Consider the following 27,629-nt stretch of genomic DNA (forward strand, 5'->3'; position numbering starts at 1 on the left):
ACTCAATAAGTTGACTAGAGTGGCCAACACTGGGACAACCACTCAATAAGTTGACTAGAGTGGCCAACACTGGGACTCAATAAATAAGTTGACTAGAGTGGCCAACACTGGGACTCAATAAGTTGACTAGAGTGGCCAACACTGGGACTCAATAAGTTGACTAGAGTGGCCAACACTGGGACAACCACTCAATAAGTTGACTAGAGTGGCCAACACTGGGACAATAAGTTGACTCAATAAGTTGACTCAGAGTGGCCAACACTGGGACTCAATAAGTTGACTAGAGTGGCCAACACTGGGACTCAATAAGTTGACTAGAGTGGCCAACACTGGGACTCAATAAGTTGACCAGAGTGGCCATCACTGGGACTCAATAAGTTGACCAGAGTGGCCAACACTGGGACTCAATAAGTTGACCAGAGTGGCCAACACTGGGACAACCAGTTGACCAGAGTGGCCAACACTGGGACAACCACTCAATAAGTTGACTAGAGTGGCCACACTGGGACTCAATAAGTTGACTAGAGTGGCCAACACTGGGACAACTCAATAAGTTGACTAGAGTGGCCAACACTGGGACTCAATAAGTTGACCAGAGTGGCCAACACTGGGACTCAATAAGTTGACTAGAGTGGCCATCACTGGGACTCAATAAGTTGACCAACACTGGGAGACCAACACTGGGACTCAATAAGTTGACTAGAGTGGCCAACACTGGGACTCAATAAGTTGACTAGAGTGGCCAACACTGGGACAACCACTCAATAAGTTGACTAGAGTGGCCAACACTGGGACTCAATAAGTTGACCAGAGTGGCCAACACTGGGACTCAATAAGTTGACCAGAGTGGCCAACACTGGGACTCAATAAGTTGACCAGAGTGGCCATCACTGGGACAACCACTCAATAAGTTGACTAGAGTGGCCAACACTGGGACTCAATAAGTTGACCAGAGTGGCCAACACTGGGACAACCACTCAATAAGTTGACTAGAGTGGCCAACACTGGGACAACCACTCAATAAGTTGACTAGAGTGGCCAACACTGGGACAACCACTCAATAAGTTGACTAGAGTGGCCAACACTGGGACTCAATAAGTTGACTAGAGTGGCCAACACTGGGACTCAATAAGTTGACTAGAGTGGCCAACACTGGGACTCAATAAGTTGACTAGAGTGGCCAACACTGGGACAACCACTCAATAAGTTGACTAGAGTGGCCAACACTGGGACTCAATAAGTTGACTAGAGTGGCCATCACTGGGACTCAATAAGTTGACCAGAGTGGCCAACACTGGGACTCAATAAGTTGACTAGACCAACACTGGGACTCAATAAGTTGACTAGAGTCATGGCCAACACTGGGACAACCACTCAATAAGTTGACTAGAGTGGCCAACACTGGGACTCAATAAGTTGACTAGAGTGGCCAACACTGGGACTCAATAAGTTGACTAGAGTGGCCAACACTGGGACTCAATAAGTTGACCAGAGTGGCCAACACTGGGACTCAATAAGTGACCAGAGTGGCCAACACTGGGACTCAATAAGTTGACCAGAGTGGCCAACACTGGGACAACCACTCAATAAGTTGACTAGAGTGGCCAACACTGGGACAACCACTCAATAAGTTGACTAGAGTGGCCAACACTGGGACTCAATAAGTTGACTAGAGTGGCCAACACTGGGACTCAATAAGTTGACTAGAGTGGCCAACACTGGGACTCAATAAGTTGACTAACACTGGGACTCAATAAGTTGACCAGAGTGGCCATCACTGGGACTCAATAAGTTGACTAGAGTGGCCAACACTGGGACAACCACTCAATAAGTTGACTAGAGTGGCCAACACTGGGACTCAATAAGTTGACCAGAGTGGCCAACACTGGGACTCAATAAGTTGACCAGAGTGGCCAACACTGGGACTCAATAAGTTGACCAGAGTGGCCAACACTGGGACTCAATAAGTTGACTAGAGTGGCCAACACTGGGACTCAATAAGTTGACCAGAGTGGCCAACACTGGGACAACCACTCAATAAGTTGACTAGAGTGGCCAACACTGGGACAACCACTCAATAAGTTGACTAGAGTGGCCAACACTGGGACAACCACTCAATAAGTTGACTAGAGTGGCCAACACTGGGACTCAATAAGTTGACTAGAGTGGCCAACACTGGGACAACCACTCAATAAGTTGACTAGAGTGGCCAACACTGGGACTCAATAAGTTGACTAGAGTGGCCAACACTGGGACTCAATAAGTTGACTAGAGTGGCCAACACTGGGACAACCACTCAATAAGTTGACTAGAGTGGCCAACACTGGGACTCAATAAGTTGACTAGAGTGGCCAACACTGGGACTCAATAAGTTGACTAGAGTGGCCAACACTGGGACAACCACTCAATAAGTTGACTAGAGTGGCCAACACTGGGACTCAATAAGTTGACCAGAGTGGCCAACACTGGGACTCAATAAGTTGACTAGAGTGGCCAACACTGGGACAACCACTCAATAAGTTGACTAGAGTGGCCAACACTGGGACAACCACTCAATAAGTTGACCAGAGTGGCCAACACTGGGACAACCACTCAATAAGTTGACTAGAGTGGCCAACACTGGGACAACCACTCAATAAGTTGACTAGAGTGGCCAACACTGGGACTCAATAAGTTGACTAGAGTGGCCAACACTGGGACTCAATAAGTTGACTAGAGTGGCCAACACTGGGACTCAATAAGTTGACTAGAGTGGCCAACACTGGGACTCAATAAGTTGACTAGAGTGGCCAACACTGGGACTCAATAAGTTGACTAGAGTGGCCAACACTGGGACAACCACTCAATAAGTTGACTAGAGTGGCCAACACTGGGACTCAATAAGTTGACTAGAGTGGCCAACACTGGGACTCAATAAGTTGACTAGAGTGGCCAACACTGGGACAACCACTCAATAAGTTGACTAGAGTGGCCAACACTGGGACTCAATAAGTTGACCAGAGTGGCCAACACTGGGACAACCACTCAATAAGTTGACTAGAGTGGCCAACACTGGGACAACCACTCAATAAGTTGACTAGAGTGGCCAACACTGGGACAACCACTCAATAAGTTGACTAGAGTGGCCAACACTGGGACTCAATAAGTTGACTAGAGTGGCCAACACTGGGACTCAATAAGTTGACTAGAGTGGCCAACACTGGGACTCAATAAGTTGACCAGAGTGGCCAACACTGGGACTCAATAAGTTGACCAGAGTGGCCAACACTGGGACTCAATAAGTTGACCAGAGTGGCCATCACTGGGACTCAATAAGTTGACCAGAGTGGCCAACACTGGGACAACCACTCAATAAGTTGACTAGAGTGGCCAACACTGGGACTCAATAAGTTGACCAGAGTGGCCAACACTGGGACTCAATAAGTTGACTAGAGTGGCCAACACTGGGACTCAATAAGTTGACTAGAGTGGCCAACACTGGGACTCAATAAGTTGACTAGAGTGGCCAACACTGGGACTCAATAAGTTGACTAGAGTGGCCAACACTGGGACTCAATAAGTTGACTAGAGTGGCCAACACTGGGACTCAATAAGTTGACTAGAGTGGCCAACACTGGGACTCAATAAGTTGACCAGAGTGGCCAACACTGGGACTCAATAAGTTGACCAGAGTGGCCAACACTGGGACTCAATAAGTTGACTAGAGTGGCCAACACTGGGACTCAATAAGTTGACCAGAGTGGCCATCACTGGGACAACCACTCAATAAGTTGACCAGAGTGGCCAACACTGGGACAACCACTCAATAAGTTGACTAGAGTGGCCAACACTGGGACAACCACTCAATAAGTTGACTAGAGTGGCCAACACTGGGACAACCACTCAATAAGTTGACTAGAGTGGCCAACACTGGGACTCAATAAGTTGACTAGAGTGGCCATCACTGGGACTCAATAAGTTGACTAGAGTGGCCAACACTGGGACTCAATAAGTTGACTAGAGTGGCCAACACTGGGACTCAATAAGTTGACTAGAGTGGCCAACACTGGGACTCAATAAGTTGACCAGAGTGGCCAACACTGGGACTCAATAAGTTGACTAGAGTGGCCAACACTGGGACTCAATAAGTTGACTAGAGTGGCCAACACTGGGACAACCACTCAATAAGTTGACTAGAGTGGCCAACACTGGGACTCAATAAGTTGACTAGAGTGGCCAACACTGGGACTCAATAAGTTGACTAGAGTGGCCAACACTGGGACTCAATAAGTTGACCAGAGTGGCCAACACTGGGACTCAATAAGTTGACCAGAGTGGCCAACACTGGGACTCAATAAGTTGACCAGAGTGGCCAACACTGGGACAACCACTCAATAAGTTGACCAGAGTGGCCAACACTGGGACAACCACTCAATAAGTTGACTAGAGTGGCCAACACTGGGACTCAATAAGTTGACTAGAGTGGCCAACACTGGGACTCAATAAGTTGACTAGAGTGGCCAACACTGGGACTCAATAAGTTGACCAGAGTGGCCATCACTGGGACTCAATAAGTTGACTAGAGTGGCCAACACTGGGACTCAATAAGTTGACTAGAGTGGCCAACACTGGGACTCAATAAGTTGACCAGAGTGGCCAACACTGGGACTCAATAAGTTGACTAGAGTGGCCAACACTGGGACAACCACTCAATAAGTTGACTAGAGTGGCCAACACTGGGACTCAATAAGTTGACCAGAGTGGCCAACACTGGGACTCAATAAGTTGACTAGAGTGGCCAACACTGGGACTCAATAAGTTGACCAGAGTGGCCAACACTGGGACAACCACTCAATAAGTTGACTAGAGTGGCCAACACTGGGACTCAATAAGTTGACCAGAGTGGCCATCACTGGGACAACCACTCAATAAGTTGACCAGAGTGGCCAACACTGGGACAACCACTCAATAAGTTGACTAGAGTGGCCAACACTGGGACTCAATAAGTTGACTAGAGTGGCCAACACTGGGACTCAATAAGTTGACCAGAGTGGCCAACACTGGGACTCAATAAGTTGACTAGAGTGGCCAACACTGGGACTCAATAAGTTGACCAGAGTGGCCAACACTGGGACTCAATAAGTTGACTAGAGTGGCCAACACTGGGACTCAATAAGTTGACTAGAGTGGCCAACACTGGGACTCAATAAGTTGACCAGAGTGGCCAACACTGGGAGCCAACACTGGGACTCAATAAGTTGACTAGAGTGGCCAACACTGGGACTCAATAAGTTGACTAGAGTGGCCAACACTGGGACTGGGACTAGAGTGGCCAACACTGGGACTCAATAAGTTGACTAGAGTGGCCAACACTGGGACTCAATAAGTTGACTAGAGTGGCCAACACTGGGACTCCAACTAATAAGTTGACCAGAGTGGCCAACACTGGGACCAACACTGGGACACCACAATAAGTTGACTAGAGTGGCCAACACTGGGACAACCACTCAATAAGTTGACCAGAGTGGCCAACACTGGGACAACCACTCAATAAGTTGACTAGAGTGGCCAACACTGGGACAACCACTCAATAAGTTGACTAGAGTGGCCAACACTGGGACTCAATAAATAAGTTGACTAGAGTGGCCAACACTGGGACTCAATAAGTTGACTAGAGTGGCCAACACTGGGACTCAATAACACTGGGACTCAATAAGTTGACTAGAGTGGCCAACACTGGGACAACCACTCAATAAGTTGACTAGAGTGGCCAACACTGGGACTCAATAAGTTGACTAGAGTGGCCAACACTGGGACTCAATAAGTTGACTAGAGTGGCCAACACTGGGACAACCACTCAATAAGGACTAGAGTGGCCAACACTGGGACTCAATAAGTTGACTAGAGTGGCCAACACTGGGACTCAATAAGTTGACTAGAGTGGCCAACACTGGGACAACCACTCAATAAGTTGACTAGAGTGGCCAACACTGGGACAACCACTCAATAAGGACCAACACTGGGACAACCACTCAATAAGTTGACTAGAGTGGCCAACACTGGGACTCAATAAGTTGACTAGAGTGGCCAACACTGGGACTCAATAAGTTGACCAGAGTGGCCAACACTGGGACTCAATAAGTTGACCAGAGTGGCCAACACTGGGACTCAACTGGGACTCAAGTTGACCAGAGTGGCCAACACTGGGACAACCACTCAATAAGTTGACCAGAGTGGCCAACACTGGGACAACCACTCAATAAGTTGACTAGAGTGGCCAACACTGGGACTCAATAAGTTGACTAGAGTGGCCAACACTGGGACAACCACTCAATAAGTTGACTAGAGTGGCCAACACTGGGACTCAATAAGTTGACCAGGGCCATCACTGGGACTCAATAAGTTGACTAGAGTGGCCAACACTGGGACTCAATAAGTTGACTAGAGTGGCCAACACTGGGACTCAATAAGGACTAGACCAACACTGGGACTCAATAAGTTGACTAGAGTGGCCAACACTGGGACTCAATAAGTTGACTAGAGTGGCCAACACTGGGACTCAATAAGTTGACTAGAGTGGCCAACACTGGGACTCAATAAGTTGACCAGAGTGGCCAACACTGGGACTCAATAAGTTGACCAGAGTGGCCAACACTGGGACAACCACTCAATAAGTTGACTAGAGTGGCCAACACTGGGACAACCACTCAATAAGTTGACTAGAGTGGCCAACACTGGGACTCAATAAGTTGACTAGAGTGGCCAACACTGGGACAACCACTCAATAAGTTGACTAGAGTGGCCAACACTGGGACTCCACTAATAAGTTGACTAGAGTGGCCAACACTGGGACAACCACTCAATAAGTTGACCAGAGTGGCCAACACTGGGACTCAATAAGTTGACCAGAGTGGCAACACTGGGAAATAAGTTGACTAGAGTGGCCAACACTGGGACTCAATAAGTTGACCAGAGTGGCCAACACTGGGACAACCACTCAATAAGTTGACTAGAGTGGCCAACACTGGGACTCAATAAGTTGACCAGAGTGGCCAACACTGGGACTAATAAGTTGACTAGAGTGGCCAACACTGGGACTCAATAAGTTGACCAGAGTGGCCAACACTGGGACTCAATAAGTTGACTAGAGTGGCCAACACTGGGACTCAATAAGTTGACTAGAGTGGCCAACACTGGGACCAATAAGTTGACTGGGGCAACACTGGGACTCAATAAGTTGACTAGAGTTGACTAGAGTGGCCAACACTGGGACTCAATAAGTTGACCAGAGTGGCCAACACTGGGACACTGGCCAACACTGGGACTCAATAAGTTGACTAGAGTGGCCAACACTGGGACTCAATAAGTTGACTAGAGTGGCCAACACTGGGACTCAATAAGTTGACTAGAGTGGCCAACACTGGGACTCAATAAGTTGACTAGAGTGGCCAACACTGGGACAACCACTCAATAAGTTGACTAGAGTGGCCAACACTGGGACTCAATAAGTTGACTAGAGTGGCCAACACTGGGACTCAATAAGTTGACTAGAGTGGCCAACACTGGGACTCAATAAGTTGACTAGAGTGGCCAACACTGGGACAACCACTCAATAAGTTGACTAGAGTGGCCAACACTGGGACTCAATAAGTTGACTAGAGTGGCCAACACTGGGACTCAATAAGTTGACTAGAGTGGCCAACACTGGGACAACCACTCAATAAGTTGACTAGAGTGGCCAACACTGGGACTCAATAAGTTGACTAGAGTGGCCAACACTGGGACAACCACTCAATAAGTTGACTAGAGTGGCCAACACTGGGACAACCACTCAATAAGTTGACTAGAGTGGCCAACACTGGGACTCAATAAGTTGACTAGAGTGGCCAACACTGGGACAACCACTCAATAAGTTGACTAGAGTGGCCAACACTGGGACTCAATAAGTTGACTAGAGTGGCCATCACTGGGACTCAATAAGTTGACTAGAGTGGCCAACACTGGGACAACCACTCAATAAGTTGACTAGAGTGGCCAACACTGGGACCACTCAATAAGTTGACTAGAGTGGCCAACACTGGGACTCAATAAGTTGACCAGAGTGGCCAACACTGGGACTAGAGTGGCCAACACTGGGACTCAATAAGTTGACTAGAGTGGCCAACACTGGGACTCAATAAGTTGACCAGAGTGGCCAACACTGGGACTCAATAAGTTGACTAGAGTGGCCATCACTGGGACTCAATAAGTTGACTAGAGTGGCCATCACTGGGACTCAATAAGTTGACTAGAGTGGCCAACACTGGGACTCAATAAGTTGACTAGAGTGGCCAACACTGGGACTCAATAAGTTGACCAGAGTGGCCAACACTGGGACAACCACTCAATAAGTTGACTAGAGTGGCCAACACTGGGACTCAATAAGTTGACTAGAGTGGCCAACACTGGGACTCAATACGTTGACTAGAGTGGCCAACACTGGGACAACCACTAATAAGTTGACTAGAGTGGCCAACACTGGGACAACCACTCAATAAGTTGACTAGAGTGGCCAACACTGGGACAACCACTCAATAAGTTGACTAGAGTGGCCAACACTGGGACAACCACTCAATAAGTTGACTAGAGTGGCCAACACTGGGACTCAATAAGTTGACTAGAGTGGCCAACACTGGGACTCAATAAGTTGACCAGAGTGGCCAACACTGGGACAACCACTCAATAAGTTGACTAGAGTGGCCAACACTGGGACAACCACTCAATAAGTTGACCAGAGTGGCCAACACTGGGACAACCACTAATAAGTTGACTAGAGTGGCCAACACTGGGACTCAATAAGTTGACTAGAGTGGCCAACACTGGGACAACCACTCAATAAGTTGACCAGAGTGGCCAACACTGGGACAACCACTCAATAAGTTGACTAGAGTGGCCAACACTGGGACAACCACTCAATAAGTTGACTAGAGTGGCCAACACTGGGACAACCACTCAATAAGTTGACTAGAGTGGCCAACACTGGGACTCAATAAGTTGACTAGAGTGGCCAACACTGGGACAATAAGTTGACTAGAGTGGCCAACACTGGGACAACCACTCAATAAGTTGACTAGAGTGGCCAACACTGGGACTCAATAAGTTGACTAGAGTGGCCAACACTGGGACTCAATAAGTTGACTAGAGTGGCCAACACTGGGACTCAATAAGTTGACCAGAGTGGCCAACACTGGGACAACCACTCAATAAGTTGACTAGAGTGGCCAACACTGGGACAACCACTCAATAAGTTGACTAGAGTGGCCAACACTGGGACAACCACTCAATAAGTTGACTAGAGTGGCCAACACTGGGACAACCACTCAATAAGTTGACTAGAGTGGCCAACACTGGGACTCCAATAAGTTGACTAGAGTGGCCAACACTGGGACTCAATAAGTTGACTAGAGTGGCCAACACTGGGACTCAATAAGTTGACTAGAGTGGCCAACACTGGGACTCAATAAGTTGACCAGAGTGGCCAACACTGGGACAACCACTCAATAAGTTGACTAGAGTGGCCAACACTGGGACTCAATAAGTTGACTAGAGTGGCCAACACTGGGACTCAATAAGTTGACCAGAGTGGCCAACACTGGGACTCAATAAGTTGACCAGAGTGGCCAACACTGGGACTCAATAAGTTGACTAGAGTGGCCAACACTGGGACTCAATAAGACTAGAGTGGCCATCACTGGGACTCAATAAGTTGACCAGAGTGGCCAACACTGGGACAACCACTCAATAAGTTGACTAGAGTGGCCAACACTGGGACTCAAACTGGGACTCAATAAGTTGACTAGAGTGGCCAACACTGGGACTCAATAAGTTGACCAGAGTGGCCAACACTGGGACAACCACTCAATAAGTTGACTAGAGTGGCCAACACTGGGACAACCACTCAATAAGTTGACTAGAGTGGCCAACACTGGGACAACCACTAATAAGTTGACTAGAGTGGCCAACACTGGGACAACCACTCAATAAGTTGACTAGAGTGGCCAACACTGGGACTCAATAAGTTGACCAGAGTGGCCAACACTGGGACAACCACTCAATAAGTTGACCAGAGTGGCCAACACTGGGACAACCACTCAATAAGTTGACTAGAGTGGCCAACACTGGGACAACCACTCAATAAGTTGACTAGAGTGGCCAACACTGGGACAACCACTCAATAAGTTGACTAGAGTGGCCAACACTGGGACTCACTAATAAGTTGACTAGAGTGGCCAACACTGGGACAACCACTCAATAAGTTGACTAGAGTGGCCAACACTGGGACAACCACTCAATAAGTTGACTAGAGTGGCCAACACTGGGACAACCACTCAATAAGTTGACTAGAGTGGCCAACACTGGGACAACCACTCAATAAGTTGACTAGAGTGGCCAACACTGGGACTCAATAAGTTGACTAGAGTGGCCAACACTGGGACAACCACTCAATAAGTTGACTAGAGTGGCCAACACTGGGACTCAATAAGTTGACTAGAGTGGCCAACACTGGGACTCAATAAGTTGACCAGAGTGGCCAACACTGGGACAACCACTCAATAAGTTGACTAGAGTGGCCAACACTGGGACAACCACTCAATAAGTTGACTAGAGTGGCCAACACTGGGACTCAATAAGTTGACTAGAGTGGCCAACACTGGGACTCAATAAGTTGACTAGAGTGGCCAACACTGGGACAACCACTCAATAAGTTGACTAGAGTGGCCAACACTGGGACTCAATAAGTTGACTAGAGTGGCCAACACTGGGACTCAATAAGTTGACTAGAGTGGCCAACACTGGGACAACCACTAAGTTGACTAGAGTGGCCAACACTGGGACTCAATAAGTTGACTAGAGTGGCCAACACTGGGACTCAATAAGTTGACTAGAGTGGCCAACACTGGGACTGGGACTCACTGGGACTCAATAAGTTGACTAGAGTGGCCAACACTGGGACAACCACTCAATAAGTTGACTAGAGTGGCCAACACTGGGACTCAATAAGTTGACTAGAGTGGCCAACACTGGGACTCAATAAGTTGACTAGAGTGGCCAACACTGGGACAACCACTCAATAAGTTGACTAGAGTGGCCAACACTGGGACTCAATAAGTTGACTAGAGTGGCCATCACTGGGACTCAATAAGTTGACCAGAGTGGCCAACACTGGGACAACCACTCAATAAGTTGACTAGAGTGGCCAACACTGGGACTCAATAAGGACTCCAACACTGGGACTCAATAAGTTGACCAGAGTGGCCAACACTGGGACTCAATAAGTTGACTAGAGTGGCCAACACTGGGACTCAATAAGTTGACTAGAGTGGCCAACACTGGGACTCAATAAGTTGACCAGAGTGGCCACTGGGACACTGGGACTCAATAAGTTGACTAGAGTGGCCAACACTGGGACTCAATAAGTTGACCAGAGTGGCCAACACTGGGACTCAATAAGTTGACCAGAGTGGCCAACACTGGGACAACCACTCAATAAGTTGACTAGAGTGGCCAACACTGGGACAACCACTAATAAGTTGACTAGAGTGGCCAACACTGGGACTCAATAAGTTGACTAGAGTGGCCAACACTGGGACAACCACTCAATAAGTTGACTAGAGTGGCCAACACTGGGACAACCACTAATAAGTTGACTAGAGTGGCCAACACTGGGACAACCACTAATAAGTTGACCAGAGTGGCCAACACTGGGACAACCACTGAATAAGTTGACTAGAGTGGCCAACACTGGGACTCAATAAGTTGACCAGAGTGGCCAACACTGGGACAACCACTCAATAAGTTGACCAGAGTGGCCAACACTGGGACAACCACTCAATAAGTTGACTAGAGTGGCCAACACTGGGACAACCACTCAATAAGTTGACCAGAGTGGCCAACACTGGGACAACCACTCAATAAGTTGACTAGAGTGGCCAACACTGGGACTCAATAAGTTGACTAGAGTGGCCATCACTGGGACTCAATAAGTTGACTAGAGTGGCCAACACTGGGACAACCACTCAATAAGTTGACTAGAGTGGCCAACACTGGGACAACCACTCAATAAGTTGACTAGAGTGGCCAACACTGGGACAACCACTCAATAAGTTGACTAGAGTGGCCAACACTGGGACAACCACTCAATAAGTTGACTAGAGTGGCCAACACTGGGACTCAATAAGTTGACCAGAGTGGCCAACACTGGGACAACCACTCAATAAGTTGACTAGAGTGGCCAACACTGGGACTCAATAAGTTGACCAGAGTGGCCAACACTGGGACTCAATAAGTTGACCAGAGTGGCCAACACTGGGACAACCACTCAATAAGTTGACTAGAGTGGCCAACACTGGGACAACCACTCAATAAGTTGACTAGAGTGGCCAACACTGGGACTCAATAAGTTGACTAGAGTGGCCAACACTGGGACTCAATAAGTTGACTAGAGTGGCCAACACTGGGACAACCACTCAATAAGTTGACTAGAGTGGCCAACACTGGGACAACCACTCAATAAGTTGACTAGAGTGGCCAACACTGGGACTCAATAAGTTGACTAGAGTGGCCAACACTGGGACAACCACTCAATAAGTTGACTAGAGTGGCCAACACTGGGACTCAATAAGTTGACTAGAGTGGCCAACACTGGGACAACCACTCAATAAGTTGACTAGAGTGGCCAACACTGGGACAACCACTCAATAAGTTGACTAGAGTGGCCAACACTGGGACAACCACTCAATAAGTTGACTAGAGTGGCCAACACTGGGACTCAATAAGTTGACTAGAGTGGCCAACACTGGGACTCAATAAGTTGACCAGAGTGGCCAACACTGGGACTCAATAAGTTGACTAGAGTGGCCAACACTGGGACTCAATAAGTTGACTAGAGTGGCCAACACTGGGACTCAATAAGTTGACTAGAGTGGCCAACACTGGGACTCAATAAGTTGACCAGAGTGGCCAACACTGGGACTCAATAAGTTGACTAGAGTGGCCATCACTGGGACTCAATAAGTTGACTAGAGTGGCCAACACTGGGACTCAATAAGTTGACTAGAGTGGCCAACACTGGGACTCAATAAGTTGACTAGAGTGGCCAACACTGGGACTCAATAAGTTGACCAGAGTGGCCAACACTGGGACTCAATAAGTTGACCAGAGTGGCCAACACTGGGACTCAATAAGTTGACCAGAGTGGCCATCACTGGGACAACCACTCAATAAGTTGACTAGAGTGGCCAACACTGGGACAACCACTCAATAAGTTGACCAGAGTGGCCAACACTGGGACAACCACTCAATAAGTTGACTAGAGTGGCCAACACTGGGACTCAATAAGTTGACTAGAGTGGCCAACACTGGGACAACCAACACTGGGACAATAAATAAGTTGACTAGAGTGGCCAACACTGGGACTCAATAAGTTGACCCAACACTGGGACTCAATAAGTTGACTAGAGTGGCCAACACTGGGACTCAATAAGTTGACTAGAGTGGCCAACACTGGGACACCAGAGTGGCCACACTCAATAAGTTGACTAGAGTGGCCAACACTGGGACTCAATAAGTTGACTAGAGTGGCCAACACTGGGACTCAGATGGCCAACACTGGGACTCAATAAGTTGACTAGAGTGGCCAACACTGGGACAACCACTCAATAAGTTGACTAGAGTGGCCAACACTGGGACTCAATAAGTTGACTAGAGTGGCCAACACTGGGACAACCACTCAATAAGTTGACTAGAGTGGCCAACACTGGGACAACCACTCAATAAGTTGACTAGAGTGGCCAACACTGGGACAACCACTCAATAAGTTGACTAGAGTGGCCAACACTGGGACAACCACTCAATAAGTTGACTAGAGTGGCCAACACTGGGACTCAATAAGTTGACTAGAGTGGCCAACACTGGGACTCAATAAGTTGACCAGAGTGGCCATCACTGGGACTCAATAAGTTGACCAGAGTGGCCAACACTGGGACTCAATAAGTTGACCAGAGTGGCCATCACTGGGACAACCACTCAATAAGTTGACCAGAGTGGCCAACACTGGGACAACCACTCAATAAGTTGACTAGAGTGGCCATCACTGGGACTCAATAAGTTGACTAGAGTGGCCAACACTGGGACAACCACTCAATAAGTTGACTAGAGTGGCCAACACTGGGACTCAATAAGTTGACCAGAGTGGCCATCACTGGGACTCAATAAGTTGACTATAAGTTGACTAGAGTGGCCATCACTGGGACTCAATAAGTTGACTAGAGTGGCCAACACTGGGACTCAATAAGTTGACTAGAGTGGCCAACACTGGGACTCAATAAGTTGACTAGAGTGGCCAACACTGGGACAACCACTCAATAAGTTGACTAGAGTGGCCAACACTGGGACTCAATAAGTTGACTAGAGTGGCCAACACTGGGACTCAATAAGTTGACCAGAGTGGCCAACACTGGGACTCAATAAGTTGACCAGAGTGGCCAACACTGGGACTCAATAAGTTGACCAGAGTGGCCATCACTGGGACAACCACTCAATAAGTTGACCAGAGTGGCCAACACTGGGACAACCACTCAATAAGTTGACTAGAGTGGCCAACACTGGGACTCAATAAGTTGACTAGAGTGGCCAACACTGGGACAACCACTCAATAAGTTGACTAGAGTGGCCAACACTGGGACAACCACTCAATAAGTTGACTAGAGTGGCCAACACTGGGACAACCACTCAATAAGTTGACTAGAGTGGCCAACACTGGGACTCAATAAGTTGACTAGAGTGGCCAACACTGGGACTCAATAAGTTGACTAGAGTGGCCAACACTGGGACTCAATAAGTTGACCAGAGTGGCCAACACTGGGACAACCACTCAATAAGTTGACCAGAGTGGCCAACACTGGGACAACCACTCAATAAGTTGACTAGAGTGGCCAACACTGGGACTCAATAAGTTGACCAGAGTGGCCATCACTGGGACTCAATAAGTTGACTAGAGTGGCCAACACTGGGACTCAATAAGTTGACTAGAGTGGCCAACACTGGGACTCAATAAGTTGACTAGAGTGGCCAACACTGGGACTCAATAAGTTGACTAGAGTGGCCAACACTGGGACAACCACTCAATAAGTTGACTAGAGTGGCCAACACTGGGACTCAATAAGTTGACCAGAGTGGCCAACACTGGGACTCAATAAGTTGACCAGAGTGGCCAACACTGGGACTCAATAAGTTGACCAGAGTGGCCAACACTGGGACAACCACTCAATAAGTTGACCAGAGTGGCCAACACTGGGACTCAATAAGTTGACTAGAGTGGCCAACACTGGGACTCAATAATACCAGTTGACTCAATAAGTGGCCAACACTGGGACTCAATAAGTTGACTAGAGTGGCCAACACTGGGACAACCACTCAATAAGTTGACTAGAGTGGCCAACACTGGGACTCAATAAGTTGACTAGAGTGGCCAACACTGGGACTCAATAAGTTGACTAGAGTGGCCAACACTGGGACAACCACTCAATAAGTTGACTAGAGTGGCCAACACTGGGACTCAATAAGTTGACTAGAGTGGCCAACACTGGGACTCAATAAGTTGACTAGAGTGGCCAACACTGGGACAACCACTCAATAAGTTGACTAGAGTGGCCAACACTGGGACTCAATAAGTTGACTAGAGTGGCCAACACTGGGACAACCACTCAATAAGTTGACTAGAGTGGCCAACACTGGGACAACCACTCAATAAGTTGACTAGAGTGGCCAACACTGGGACTCAATAAGTTGACTAGAGTGGCCAACACTGGGACAACCACTCAATAAGTTGACTAGAGTGGCCAACACTGGGACTCAATAAGTTGACTAGAGTGGCCAACACTGGGACTCAATAAGTTGACTAGAGTGGCCAACACTGGGACAACCACTCAATAAGTTGACTAGAGTGGCCAACACTGGGACTCAATAAGTTGACTAGAGTGGCCAACACTGGGACTCAATAAGTTGACCAGAGTGGCCAACACTGGGACTCAATAAGTTGACTAGAGTGGCCAACACTGGGACTCAATAAGTTGACTAGAGTGGCCAACACTGGGACTCAATAAGTTGACTAGAGTGGCCAACACTGGGACTCAATAAGTTGACCAGAGTGGCCAACACTGGGACTCAATAAGTTGACTAGAGTGGCCAACACTGGGACTCAATAAGTTGACTAGAGTGGCCAACACTGGGACTCAATAAGTTGACTAGAGTGGCCAACACTGGGACTCAATAAGTTGACTAGAGTGGCCAACACTGGGACAACCACTCAATAAGTTGACTAGAGTGGCCAACACTGGGACAACCACTCAATAAGTTGACTAGAGTGGCCAACACTGGGACTCAATAAGTTGACTAGAGTGGCCAACACTGGGACTCAATAAGTTGACTAGAGTGGCCAACACTGGGACAACCACTAATAAGTTGACTAGAGTGGCCAACACTGGGACAACCACTAATAAGTTGACCAGAGTGGCCAACACTGGGACAACCACTGAATAAGTTGACTAGAGTGGCCAACACTGGGACTCAATAAGTTGACCAGAGTGGCCAACACTGGGACAACCACTAATAAGTTGACCAGAGTGGCCAACACTGGGACAACCACTCAATAAGTTGACTAGAGTGGCCAACACTGGGACAACCACTCAATAAGTTGACTAGAGTGGCCAACACTGGGACTCAATAAGTTGACCAGAGTGGCCAACACTGGGACAACCACTCAATAAGTTGACCAGAGTGGCCAACACTGGGACAACCACTCAATAAGTTGACTAGAGTGGCCAACACTGGGACAACCACTCAATAGAGTTGACTAGAAGTTGGCCAACACTGGGACAACCACTCAATAAGTTGACTAGAGTGGCCAACACTGGGACAACCACTCAATAAGTTGACTAGAGTGGCCAACACTGGGACAACCACTCAATAAGTTGACTAGAGTGGCCAACACTGGGACAACCACTAATAAGTTGACTAGAGTGGCCAACACTGGGACTCAATAAGTTGACCAGAGTGGCCATCACTGGGACAACCACTCAATAAGTTGACTAGAGTGGCCAACACTGGGACTCAATAAGTTGACCAGAGTGGCCATCACTGGGACAACCACTCAATAAGTTGACCAGAGTGGCCAACACTGGGACAACCACTCAATAAGTTGACTAGAGTGGCCAACACTGGGACAACCACTCAATAAGTTGACTAGAGTGGCCAACACTGGGACAACCACTCAATAAGTTGACTAGAGTGGCCAACACTGGGACTCAATAAGTTGACTAGAGTGGCCAACACTGGGACTCAATAAGTTGACTAGAGTGGCCAACACTGGGACTCAATAAGTTGACTAGAGTGGCCATCACTGGGACTCAATAAGTTGACCAGAGTGGCCAACACTGGGACAACCACTCAATAAGTTGACTAGAGTGGCCAACACTGGGACTCAATACGTTGACTAGAGTGGCCATCACTGGGACTCAATAAGTTGACCAGAGTGGCCAACACTGGGACTCAATAAGTTGACTAGAGTGGCCAACACTGGGACTCAATAAGTTGACTAGAGTGGCCAACACTGGGACTCAATAAGTTGACTAGAGTGGCCAACACTGGGACTCAATAAGTTGACTAGAGTGGCCAACACTGGGACTCAATAAGTTGACTAGAGTGGCCATCACTGGGACTCAATAAGTTGACCAGAGTGGCCAACACTGGGACAACCACTCAATAAGTTGACTAGAGTGGCCAACACTGGGACAACCACTCAATAAGTTGACTAGAGTGGCCAACACTGGGACTCAATACGTTGACTAGAGTGACCAACACTGGGACAACCACTAATAAGTTGACTAGAGTGGCCAACACTGGGACAACCACTAATAAGTTGACTAGAGTGGCCAACACTGGGACAACCACTAATAAGTTGACCAGAGTGGCCAACACTGGGACAACCACTGAATAAGTTGACTAGAGTGGCCAACACTGGGACTCAATAAGTTGACCAGAGTGGCCAACACTGGGACAACCACTCAATAAGTTGACCAGAGTGGCCAACACTGGGACAACCACTAATAAGTTGACTAGAGTGGCCAACACTGGGACAACCACTCAATAAGTTGACCAGAGTGGCCAACACTGGGACTTGACCAGAGTGGCCAACACTGGGACAACCACTCAATAAGTTGACTAGAGTGGCCAACACTGGGACAACCACTCAATAAGTTGACTAGAGTGGCCAACACTGGGACAACCACTCAATAAGTTGACTAGAGTGGCCAACACTGGGACTCAATAAGTTGACTAGAGTGGCCAACACTGGGACAACCACTCAATAAGTTGACTAGAGTGGCCAACACTGGGACTCAATAAGTTGACTAGAGTGGCCAACACTGGGACTCAATAAGTTGACTAGAGTGGCCAACACTGGGACAACCACTCAATAAGTTGACTAGAGTGGCCAACACTGGGACTCAATAAGTTGACTAGAGTGGCCATCACTGGGACTCAATAAGTTGACCAGAGTGGCCAACACTGGGACTCAATAAGTTGACTAGAGTGGCCAACACTGGGACTCAATAAGTTGACCAGAGTGGCCAACACTGGGACTCAATAAGTTGACTAGAGTGGCCATCACTGGGACTCAATAAGTTGACTAGAGTGGCCAACACTGGGACAACCAAATAAGTTGACTAGAGTGGCCAACACTGGGACTCAATAAGTTGACTAGAGTGGCCAACACTGGGACTCAATAAGTTGACTAGAGTGGCCAACACTGGGACTCAATAAGTTGACCAGAGTGGCCAACACTGGGACAACCACTCAATAAGTTGACTAGAGTGGCCAACACTGGGACAACCACTCAATAAGTTGACTAGAGTGGCCAACACTGGGACTCAATACGTTGACTAGAGTGACCAACACTGGGACAACCACTAATAAGTTGACTAGAGTGGCCAACACTGGGACAACCACTAATAAGTTGACTAGAGTGGCCAACACTGGGACAACCACTAATAAGTTGACCAGAGTGGCCAACACTGGGACAACCACACTGGGACAATAAGTTGACTAGAGTGGCCAACACTGGGACTCAATAAGTTGACTAGAGTGGCCAACACTGGGACAACACTCAATATGTTGACCAGAGTGGCCAACACTGGGACAACCACTCAATAAGTTGACTAGAGTGGCCAACACTGGGACAACCCAACACTCAATAAGTTGACTAGAGTGGCCAACACTGGGACTCAATAAGTTGACCAGAGTGGCCAACACTGGGACAACCACTCAATAAGTTGACCAGAGTGGCCAACACTGGGACAACCACTCAATAAGTTGACTAGAGTGGCCAACACTGGGACAACACTGGGACACCACTCAATAAGTTGACCAGAGTGGCCAACACTGGGACAACCACTCAATAAGTTGACTAGAGTGGCCAACACTGGGACAACCACTCAATAAGTTGACTAGAGTGGCCAACACTGGGACAACCACTCAATAAGTTGACTAGAGTGGCCAACACTGGGACAACCACTCAATAAGTTGACTAGAGTGGCCAACACTGGGACTCAATAAGTTGACCAGAGTGGCCAACACTGGGACAACCACTCAATAAGTTGACTAGAGTGGCCAACACTGGCCAACACTGGGACTCAATAAGTTGACCAGAGTGGCCAACACTGGGACAACCACTCAATAAGTTGACTAGAGTGGCCAACACTGGGACAACCACTCAATAAGTTGACTAGAGTGGCCAACACTGGGACTCACTAATAAGTTGACTAGAGTGGCCAACACTGGGACAACCAGAGTGGCCATCACTGGGACTCAATAAGTTGACTAGAGTGGCCAACACTGGGACTCAATAAGTTGACTAGAGTGGCCAACACTGGGACTCAATAAGTTGACTAGAGTGGCCAACACTGGGACTCAATAAGTTGACTAGAGTGGCCAACACTGGGACTCAATAAGTTGACTAGAGTGGCCAACACTGGGACAACCACTCAATAAGTTGACTAGAGTGGCCAACACTGGGACTCAATAAGTTGACTAGAGTGGCCAACACTGGGACTCAATAAGTTGACTAGAGTGGCCAACACTGGGACTCAATAAGTTGACTAGAGTGGCCAACACTGGGACTCAATAAGTTGACTAGAGTGGCCATCACTGGGACTCAATAAGTTGACTAGAGTGGCCATCACTGGGACTCAATAAGTTGACTAGAGTGGCCAACACTGGGACTCAATAAGTTGACTAGAGTGGCCAACACTGGGACAACCACTCAATAAGTTGACTAGAGTGGCCAACACTGGGACAACCACTCAATAAGTTGACTAGAGTGGCCAACACTGGGACAACCACTCAATAAGTTGACTAGAGTGGCCAACACTGGGACTCAATAAGTTGACTAGAGTGGCCAACACTGGGACAACCACTCAATAAGTTGACTAGAGTGGCCAACACTGGGACAACCACTCAATAAGTTGACTAGAGTGGCCAACACTGGGACAACCACTCAATAAGTTGACTAGAGTGGCCAACACTGGGACAACCACTCAATAAGTTGACTAGAGTGGCCAACACTGGGACTCAATAAGTTGACCAGAGTGGCCAACACTGGGACAACCACTCAATAAGTTGACCAGAGTGGCCAACACTGGGACAACCACTAATAAGTTGATTAGAGTGGCCAACACTGGGACAACCACTCAATAAGTTGACCAGAGTGGCCAACACTGGGACTCAATAAGTTGACTAGAGTGGCCAACACTGGGACAACCACTCAATAAGTTGACTAGAGTGGCCAACACTGGGACAACCACTAATAAGTTGACTAGAGTGGCCAACACTGGGACAACCACTAATAAGTTGACTAGAGTGGCCAACACTGGGACTCAATAAGTTGACTAGAGTGGCCAACACTGGGACAACCACTCAATAAGTTGACTAGAGTGGCCAACACTGGGACAACCACTCAATAAGTTGACTAGAGTGGCCAACACTGGGACAACCACTAATAAGTTGACTAGAGTGGCCAACACTGGGACAACCACTAATAAGTTGACCAGAGTGGCCAACACTGGGACAACCACTCAATAAGTTGACTAGAGTGGCCAACACTGGGACAACCACTCAATAAGTTGACCAGAGTGGCCAACACTGGGACAACCACTAATAAGTTGACCAAAGTGGCCAACACTGGGACAACCACTAATAAGTTGACCAAAGTGGCCAACACTGGGACAACCACTCAATAAGTTGACCAGAGTGGCCAACACTGGGACAACCACTCAATAAGTTGACTAGAGTGGCCAACACTGGGACAACCACTCAATAAGTTGACTAGAGTGGCCAACACTGGGACAACCACTCAATAAGTTGACTAGAGTGGCCAACACTGGGACAACCACTCAATAAGTTGACTAGAGTGGCCAACACTGGGACAACCACTAATAAGTTGACCAAAGTGGCCAACACTGGGACAACCACTCAATAAGTTGACTAGAGTGGCCAACACTGGGACAACCACTAATAAGTTGACCAAAGTGGCCAACACTGGGACAACCACTAATAAGTTGACTAGAGTGGCCAACACTGGGACAACCACTCAATAAGTTGACTAGAGTGGCCAACACTGGGACAACCACTAATAAGTTGACTAGAGTGGCCAACACTGGGACAACCACTCAATAAGTTGACTAGAGTGGCCAACACTGGGACTCAATAAGTTGACTAGAGTGGCCAACACTGGGACTCAATAAGTTGACTAGAGTGGCCAACACTGGGACTCAATAAGTTGACTAGAGTGGCCAACACTGGGACTCAATACGTTGACCAGAGTGGCCAACACTGGGACAACCACTAATAAGTTGACCAGAGTGGCCATCACTGGGACTCAATAAGTTGACTAGAGTGGCCAACACTGGGACTCAATACGTTGACCAGAGTGGCCAACACTGGGACAACCACTAATAAGTTGACCAGAGTGGCCAACACTGGGACAACCACTCAATAAGTTGACTAGAGTGGCACTGGGATTCAATAAGTTGACTAGAGTGGCCAACACTGGGACAACCACTCAATAAGTTGACTAGAGTGGCCAACACTGGGACAACCACTCAATAAGTTGACTAGAGTGGCCAACACTGGGACAACCACTAATAAGTTGACTAGAGTGGCCAACACTGGGACAACCACTCAATAAGTTGACTAGAGTGGCCAACACTGGGACAACCACTCAATAAGTTGACTAGAGTGGCCAACACTGGGACAACCACTAATAAGTTGACTAGAGTGGCCAACACTGGGACAACCACTCAATAAGTTGACCAGAGTGGCCAACACTGGGACAACCACTCAATAAGTTGACTAGAGTGGCCAACACTGGGACTCAATAAGTTGACTAGAGTGGCCAACACTGGGACAACCACTCAATAAGTTGACCAGAGTGGCCAACACTGGGACAATAAGTTGACCCACACTGGGACTCAATAAGTTGACTAGAGTGGCCAACACTAAGACAACCACTCAATAAGTTGACTAGAGTGGCCATCACTGGGACAACCACTCAATAAGTTGACTAGAGTGGCCAACACTGGGACTCAATAAGTTGACTAGAGTGGCCAACACTGGGACAACCACTCAATAAGTTGACTAGAGTGGCCAACACTGGGACTCAATAAGTTGACTAGAGTGGCCAACACTGGGACAACCACTCAATAAGTTGACTAGAGTGGCCAACACTGGGACAACCACTCAATAAGTTGACCAAAGTGGCCAACACTGGGACAACCACTCAATAAGTTGACCAAAGTGGCCAACACTGGGACAACCACTCAATAAGTTGACTAGAGTGGCCAACACTGGGACAACCACTCAATAAGTTGACTAGAGTGGCCAACACTGGGACAACCACTAATAAGTTGACCAGAGTGGCCAACACTGGGACAACCACTAATAAGTTGACCAGAGTGGCCAACACTGGGACAACCACTAATAAGTTGACCAGAGTGGCCAACACTAAGACAACCACTAATAAGTTGACCAAAGTGGCCAACACTGGGACAACCACTAATAAGTTGACCAGAGTGGCCAACACTAAGACAACCACTAATAAGTTGACTAAAGTGGCCAACACTAAGACAACCACTCAATAAGTTGACTAGAGTGGCCAACACTGGGACAACCACTCAATAAGTTGACTAGAGTGGCCAACACTAAAACAACCACTAATAAGTTGACTAGAGTGGCCAACACTGGGACAACCACTCAATAAGTTGACTAGAGTGGCCAACACTGGGACAACCACTCAATAAGTTGACTAGAGTGGCCAACACTGGGACAACCACTAATAAGTTGACTAGAGTGGCCAACACTGGGACAACCACTCAATAAGTTGACTAGAGTGGCCAACACTGGGACTCAATAAGTTGACCAGAGTGGCCAACACTGGGACAACCACTAATAAGTTGACTAGAGTGGCCAACACTGGGACAACCACTCAATAAGTTGACCAGAGTGGCCAACACTGGGACTCAATAAGTTGACTAGAGTGGCCAACACTGGGACAACCACTAATAAGTTGACCAGAGTGGCCAACACTGGGACTCAATAAGTTGACTAGAGTGGCCAACACTGGGACACAATACGTTGACTAGAGTGGCCAACACTGGGACAACCACTAATAAGTTGACCAGAGTGGCCAACACTGGGACTCCACTAAGTTGACTAGAGTGGCCAACACTAAGACAACCACTAATAAGTTGACCAGAGTGGCCAACACTGACAACCACTAATAAGTTGACTAGAGTGGCCAACACTGGGACAACCACTAATAAGTTCATTCAAAGCCACCTGGTCTTACAGCATTTCATATTATTCTGTAAGTAAATCAGAGACACTCCATTACGTGTGATACTTTATGTTGTGTTTCATATGGTATGTATTAATTTGTTGATGTCCATCAACCATTTCTTTAGAGGTCAGGGGTTAGAAGTCTTTACCTCCAGTAGGTTGTCGACAGTGCGAACGGTGACTTCATCAGGAGTGAACTGACACACGTCCAATCGAACCGTCCACTTCCCTGGCTCCGCCTCTATATCAGAGAAGCCCCGCCCTAGCTGCTTGGTGATTCTTGGACGGACATAGTAACCATGGTACAGGGTGGGGGTGAGGAGGTCCTGGGGGGTAAGAGCTGGGGGAGGAGTCAGATATCAGAATCATATAGCTGGGAGCAAATAATAGGCTGGGGGAGGAGTCAGATAATAGAATCATATAGATGTGGGAGGAGTCAGATAATAGAATCATATAGATGGGGAGGAGTCAAGTAATAGAATCATATAGCTGCGGGAGGAGTCAAATAATAGAATCATATACCTGGGTCAGGAGTTAGATAATAGAATCATATAGATGTGGGAGGAGTTAGATAATAGAATCAGATGGGGAGGAGTCAAGGTTTACAGTAGTTTAATAGTTCTCTCAGGGCTTGGGGGGGAAGAGATTTACAGTAGTTTGATTGTTCTCTCAGGGCTGGGGGGTGAAGAGATTTACAGTAGTTTGATAGTTCTCTCAGGGCTGGGGGAAATATATTTACAGTAGTTTGACAGTTCTCTCAGGGCTGGGGGAAAGAGATTTACAGTAGTTTGATAGTTCTCTCAGGGCTGGGGGAAAGAGATTTACAGTAGTTTGATAGTTCTCTCAGGGCTGGGGGGGAAGAGATTTACAGTAGTTTGATAGTTCTCTCAGGGCTGGGGGAAAGAGATTTACAGTAGTTTGATAGTTCTCTCAGCCTGGGGGAAGAGATTTACAGTAGTTTGATAGTTCTCTCAGGGCTGGGGGAAATATATTTACAGTAGTTTGATAGTTCTCTCAGGGCTGGGGGAAATATATTTACAGTAGTTTGACAGTTCTCTCAGGGCTGGGGGAAGAGATTTACAGTAGTTTGATAGTTCTCTCAGGGCTGGGGGAAGCTGGGATAGTTCTCTCAGGGCTGGGGAAATATATTTAAGTTTGACAGTTCTCTCAGGGCTGGGGGAAAAGATTTACAGTAGTTTGATAGTTCTCTCAGGGCTGGGGGAAAGAGATTTACAGTAGTTTGATAGTTCTCTCAGGGCTGGGGGGAGAGATTTACAGTAGTTTGATAGTTCTCTCAGGGCTGGGGGAAGAGATTTACAGTAGTTTGATAGTTCTCTCAGGGCTGGGGAGGAAGAGATTTACAGTAGTTTGATAGTTCTCTCAGGGCTGGGGGGGGTAAGAGATTTACAGTAGTTTGATAGTTCTCTCAGGGCTGGGGGGAAAGAGATTTACAGTAGTTTGATAGTTCTCTCAGGGCTGGGGGGAAGAGATTTACAGTAGTTTGATAGTTCTCTCAGGGCTGGGGGGGGTAAGAGATTTACAGTAGTTTGATAGTTCTCAGTGCAGGGCTGGGGGGGAAGAGATTTACAGTAGTTTGATAGTTCTCTCAGGGCTGGGGAGGAAGAGATTTACAGTAGTTTGATAGTTCTCTCAGGGCTGGGGGGTAAAACTCACAGTAGTTTGATTTTCTCTGGGCTGGGGGAAATCAGATTAGTTTGTTAGTTATCCCAGTCTCTATGCAGCTGTTCTAGGATGGTGTGTGGGTCTGAAAACATACCTCTGGCTACAAGGCTTAGGAGAAACTCACCCCTGTTATTTTTCTGCCTCTCCTCTAATCAGACATGCTTTTCCATACCCAGTCTCTATGCAGGCTTTACAGCCCTGCGTGTGTGTTCCATACCCAGTCTCTATACAGGCTTTACAGCCCTGAGTGTGTGTTCCATACCCAGTCTCTATGCAGGCTTTATACAGCCCTGCGTGTGTGTTCCATACCCAGTCTCTATGCAGGCTTTACAGCCCTGCGTGTGTGTTCCATACCCAGTCTCTATGCAGGCTTTACAGCCCTGCGTGTGTGTTCCATACCCAGTCTATATGCAGGCTTTACAGCCCTGCGTGTGTGTTCCATACCCAGTCTCTATACAGGCTTTATACAGCCCTGCGTGTGTGTTCCATACCCAGTCTCTATGCAGGCTTTATAGCCCTGCGTGTGTGTTCCATACCCAGTCTCTATGCAGGCTTTACAGCCCTGCGTGTGTGTTCCATACCCAGTCTCTATGCAGGCTTGTATGCAGTGTGTTCCAGGCTGCCATAGGTTATTATGGAACCCTGTTCAGCTGGACGTTCTATTTATACATCAAGTCCTTCTGAGGAGCGGGGTTCCCTAGTTCAGGGGAAAACAATATTGGGCATTCACCTCTGTTTGTTTTGGATTTATAGTGACTAGTGACACACACACACACACACACACACACACACTCATTACTAGTACTGAGATATAGCATGTTAGCTACAGACAGTGATCCAGTGATAGTTTTATAGCGTAGCTTTCGCTAGATCACAAACTAAATACACCTCTGATTTAAAAACACACAGAGAGACAAAGACAGACAGAGAGCGACAGAGAGACAGACAGAAAGCGACAGAGAGAGGGAGAGGTTCCTACCCTCTCCAAAGTTCTGGTCGTAGATCCTTCTGGGAGAGTTCAGTTCACACTGAGTACTCATGGGATATGCATGAGGCACCGTCCGCTCCGCCATCATGACTCAATGACTGACAGAAGGAGAAAGAGAGAGTGAGGCAGATGGAGGGAGGGAGGGAGTGAGTAAGGGGATAGAGAGTGAGGGTATGAACGAGGACAGGGAGAGGAGAGGGAACAGGGGGAGTTTATCCAAAAGAATGTTTCGCTCCACGGAGATTGATAAAAAGGCTGCAAATAGAGTACACACACACATTCTACTCCATTTAGCTCATACACAGACTAATAGCAGACTAACAACAGACTAATAACAGACTAATAACAGACTAATAACAGACTAACAACAGACTAACAACAGACTAATAACAGACTAACAACAGATTAATAACAGAATAATAGCAGACAAATAACATACTAACAACAGACTAAAAACAGACTAATAACAGACTAATAGCAGACTAATAACAGACTAATAGCAGACTAATAACAGACTAATAACTAATAGCAGACTAATAACAGACTAATAACTAATAACAGACTAATAACAGACTAATAACTAATAACAGACTAATAACAGACTAATAACTAATAACAGACTAATAACAGACTAATAGCAGACTAATAACAGACTAATAACAGACTAATAACAGACTAATAGCAGACTAATAGCAGACTAATAACAGACTAATAACAGACTAATAACATACTAACAACAGACTAATAACAGACTAATAACAGACTAATAGCAGACTAATAACAGACTAATAACAGACTAATAACAGACTAATAGCAGACTAATAACAGACTAAAAGCAGACTAATAACAGACTAATAACAGACTAATAACTAATAACAGACTAATAACAGACTAATAACAGACTAATAACTAATAACAGACTAATAACAGACTAATAACTAATAACAGACTAATAACAGACTAATAGCAGACTAATAACAGACTAATAACAGACTAATAACAGACTAATAACAGACTAATAGCAGACTAATAACATACTAACAACAGACTA

General features: G+C 47.1%; 1 protein-coding gene across 1 annotated transcript; it reads right to left on the reverse strand.

Moving 5' to 3' along the window:
• Nucleotides 1-24,035: 24,035 nt before the first annotated feature.
• Nucleotides 24,036-26,721, reverse strand: hspb2 (heat shock protein, alpha-crystallin-related, b2). Its single transcript, XM_065005070.1, has 2 exons — nucleotides 26,570-26,721; nucleotides 24,036-24,247 (listed from the first exon to the last, which is right to left on the reverse strand). The coding sequence occupies exons 1-2, from the start codon at nucleotides 26,664-26,666 to the stop codon at nucleotides 24,036-24,038; spliced, it is 309 nt and encodes a 102-aa protein (XP_064861142.1). The 5' UTR covers nucleotides 26,667-26,721.
• Between the last annotated feature and the right edge of the window lie 908 nt (nucleotides 26,722-27,629).

This window comes from Oncorhynchus nerka, linkage group LG19 (genome assembly GCF_034236695.1).
Source record: "Oncorhynchus nerka isolate Pitt River linkage group LG19, Oner_Uvic_2.0, whole genome shotgun sequence".
NCBI classification, from domain to species: domain Eukaryota; kingdom Metazoa; phylum Chordata; class Actinopteri; order Salmoniformes; family Salmonidae; genus Oncorhynchus; species Oncorhynchus nerka.